At 58.7% G+C, this 1,671-nt stretch overlaps 1 protein-coding gene across 1 annotated transcript in view; it reads right to left on the bottom strand.

The window, feature by feature from the left end:
• The window catches only part of KASH5 (KASH domain containing 5), a 25,697-nt gene that overhangs the window by 17,118 nt on the left and 6,908 nt on the right, over nt 1-1,671 (bottom strand). Inside the window, exons 4-5 of the mRNA XM_077747408.1 lie at nt 1,423-1,609; nt 885-949 (exon numbers count right to left, since the gene is read on the bottom strand). Of these exons, the coding sequence (XP_077603534.1) occupies nt 885-949; nt 1,423-1,609 (252 nt within the window). The remainder of the gene's footprint in view (nt 1-884; nt 950-1,422; nt 1,610-1,671) is intronic.

Below are 1,671 nucleotides of genomic sequence, written 5' to 3' on the forward strand. Positions count from 1 at the left end.
GGGCCGTCCTGCTCCTCCCCAGCTCTCTGCCCTCCTCTCCTGGCTCAGGCTTCACCCTTCCTCCTGGACCCTCACCACAACCTCGTCCCCAGCCTCCTGGCCTCCAGCCTTCCCCCACCCAGAGGGGTGTTTCCTCACCAGGAGCTGACCTGCCCCTCCCGTGGCCCCTGGAGGAGGTTTAAGGGAAAGGAATGTCCAGAAAGAGGTTTTCTTGTGTGTGTGCGGTTTTTTTTTTTTTTTTTTTTTTTTTTTTTTTTTTTTTTTTTTAAGTCATAAANCTTTTTTTTTTTTTTTAAATGGAGCACCTCCTGTGTGTGAGGTCCTAGGGATAAAATGGTGAGTGACACAACTAACCAAATAGCAGGGTAAGTAACTTAATCAGATAGTTGGGTTTTTATAGGAAAGGCTGTGAGTGAGCCTGGACCGCCAGGGACCTCAGCCTTGGGCCTCCCAGGCTTCCCCACACAGGGGTCCCCAGGCGTGGGAAGTTTAGGGGGAACAACCCGAGGGGACGACTGGTGGGCAGGCACCAAGTGCACTGGAGGCTGAGCCAGGAGGCCCAAGGGAGCAGGGACTAGACAGTAGGCGGGAGCTGGCCGCCTCCGGCCGCCGCCAGGGAGAGGTGGGCAGGGCCTGCGGGCCTCTGTGAAGGGCTGGGGTCAGGAGGAGGACTCGCAACCAACCCCTGAAGAAAAAACCCCCCAAAGCTCAAGGAAGGTGGGGAGGCAGTCATGGAGGTGCCTAGAAAGCCAAACTCATAGCTCCAGGCTGGAGCTAAGGTTCCAGGGGTTCTACCCTCTGCCCCTGGCTTTGTCCCCAGGTGGGAAGTCCTCCTACTGTCTGACCCGGGCCTGCCTGCTTCATTCTATATATAGTAGTCTCACCAGATGGCGGTTGCTGGGAGGTCAGGGCCCCCTCGAAGGCTGTCTCCTCTTCCAGCTCTAATCCCCTGTATCAAAGGGATGAGGCTTAGAGCCCCCTGCAGCCACCCCCAATCCTGACCAGCCAGCGCGGGGATTGCTGGTGGCAGGGGGAGGGGCTGGGTCAGGTGAGAGGGAGAGAGAAGGGACCGCAACACCACCGTGGGGAGGAAGGTAAGGCCAGATGGCAAGAGCCCTGGGCCAGATGGCAAAGCAGGAGGGGCAAGGGCTGGGTTTGGAGAAGGGATGGGGAGGGGCCTCGGTCAGCCCCGAAAACCCCAACTTTTCCTTCCAGCCCCTTTTATTTCTGCTTCCCCATCCCAGGAACTTTGGCTTCAGACTTTCCATCCCATTCCCCCCAGTCCCATCTCTTTACTTTTCACTCCCCCTAGCCTCCTTCACACCACAGTAGGTCCCTGTGCCCAAAGGGCTGCAGGAAGCAGGTACAAGGTTAGATCTTAGGAAGGACTTCCGGGGGGAGGGGAGAGATGCAGAGACCCACCCATCCAACTGACAGGCGGCGATCCAGTCCCGCATGACAACCAGGAAGGTGTCCAAGTCCACAGTGGCCTGAGGGCCCTCCCCACTGGGGTCCAGGCTGCAGGCCAGTGTCTGGAGGCGTGCGTCCTGGGGGCCCTGTCCGGTCACGGCCTCCAAGTAGGCTAATACGTCAGTCACAGCCACAACACCTGGGGACAGAGCGTGCCGTGAGGGAGTGTGGGGCGGGGGGGGGGGCAGGGAGAGGAAACAA

This window comes from Crocuta crocuta, unplaced genomic scaffold, assembly GCF_008692635.1.
Source record: "Crocuta crocuta isolate KB4526 unplaced genomic scaffold, BGI_CrCroc_1.0 scaffold334, whole genome shotgun sequence".
Classification (NCBI taxonomy): Eukaryota; Metazoa; Chordata; class Mammalia; order Carnivora; family Hyaenidae; genus Crocuta; species Crocuta crocuta.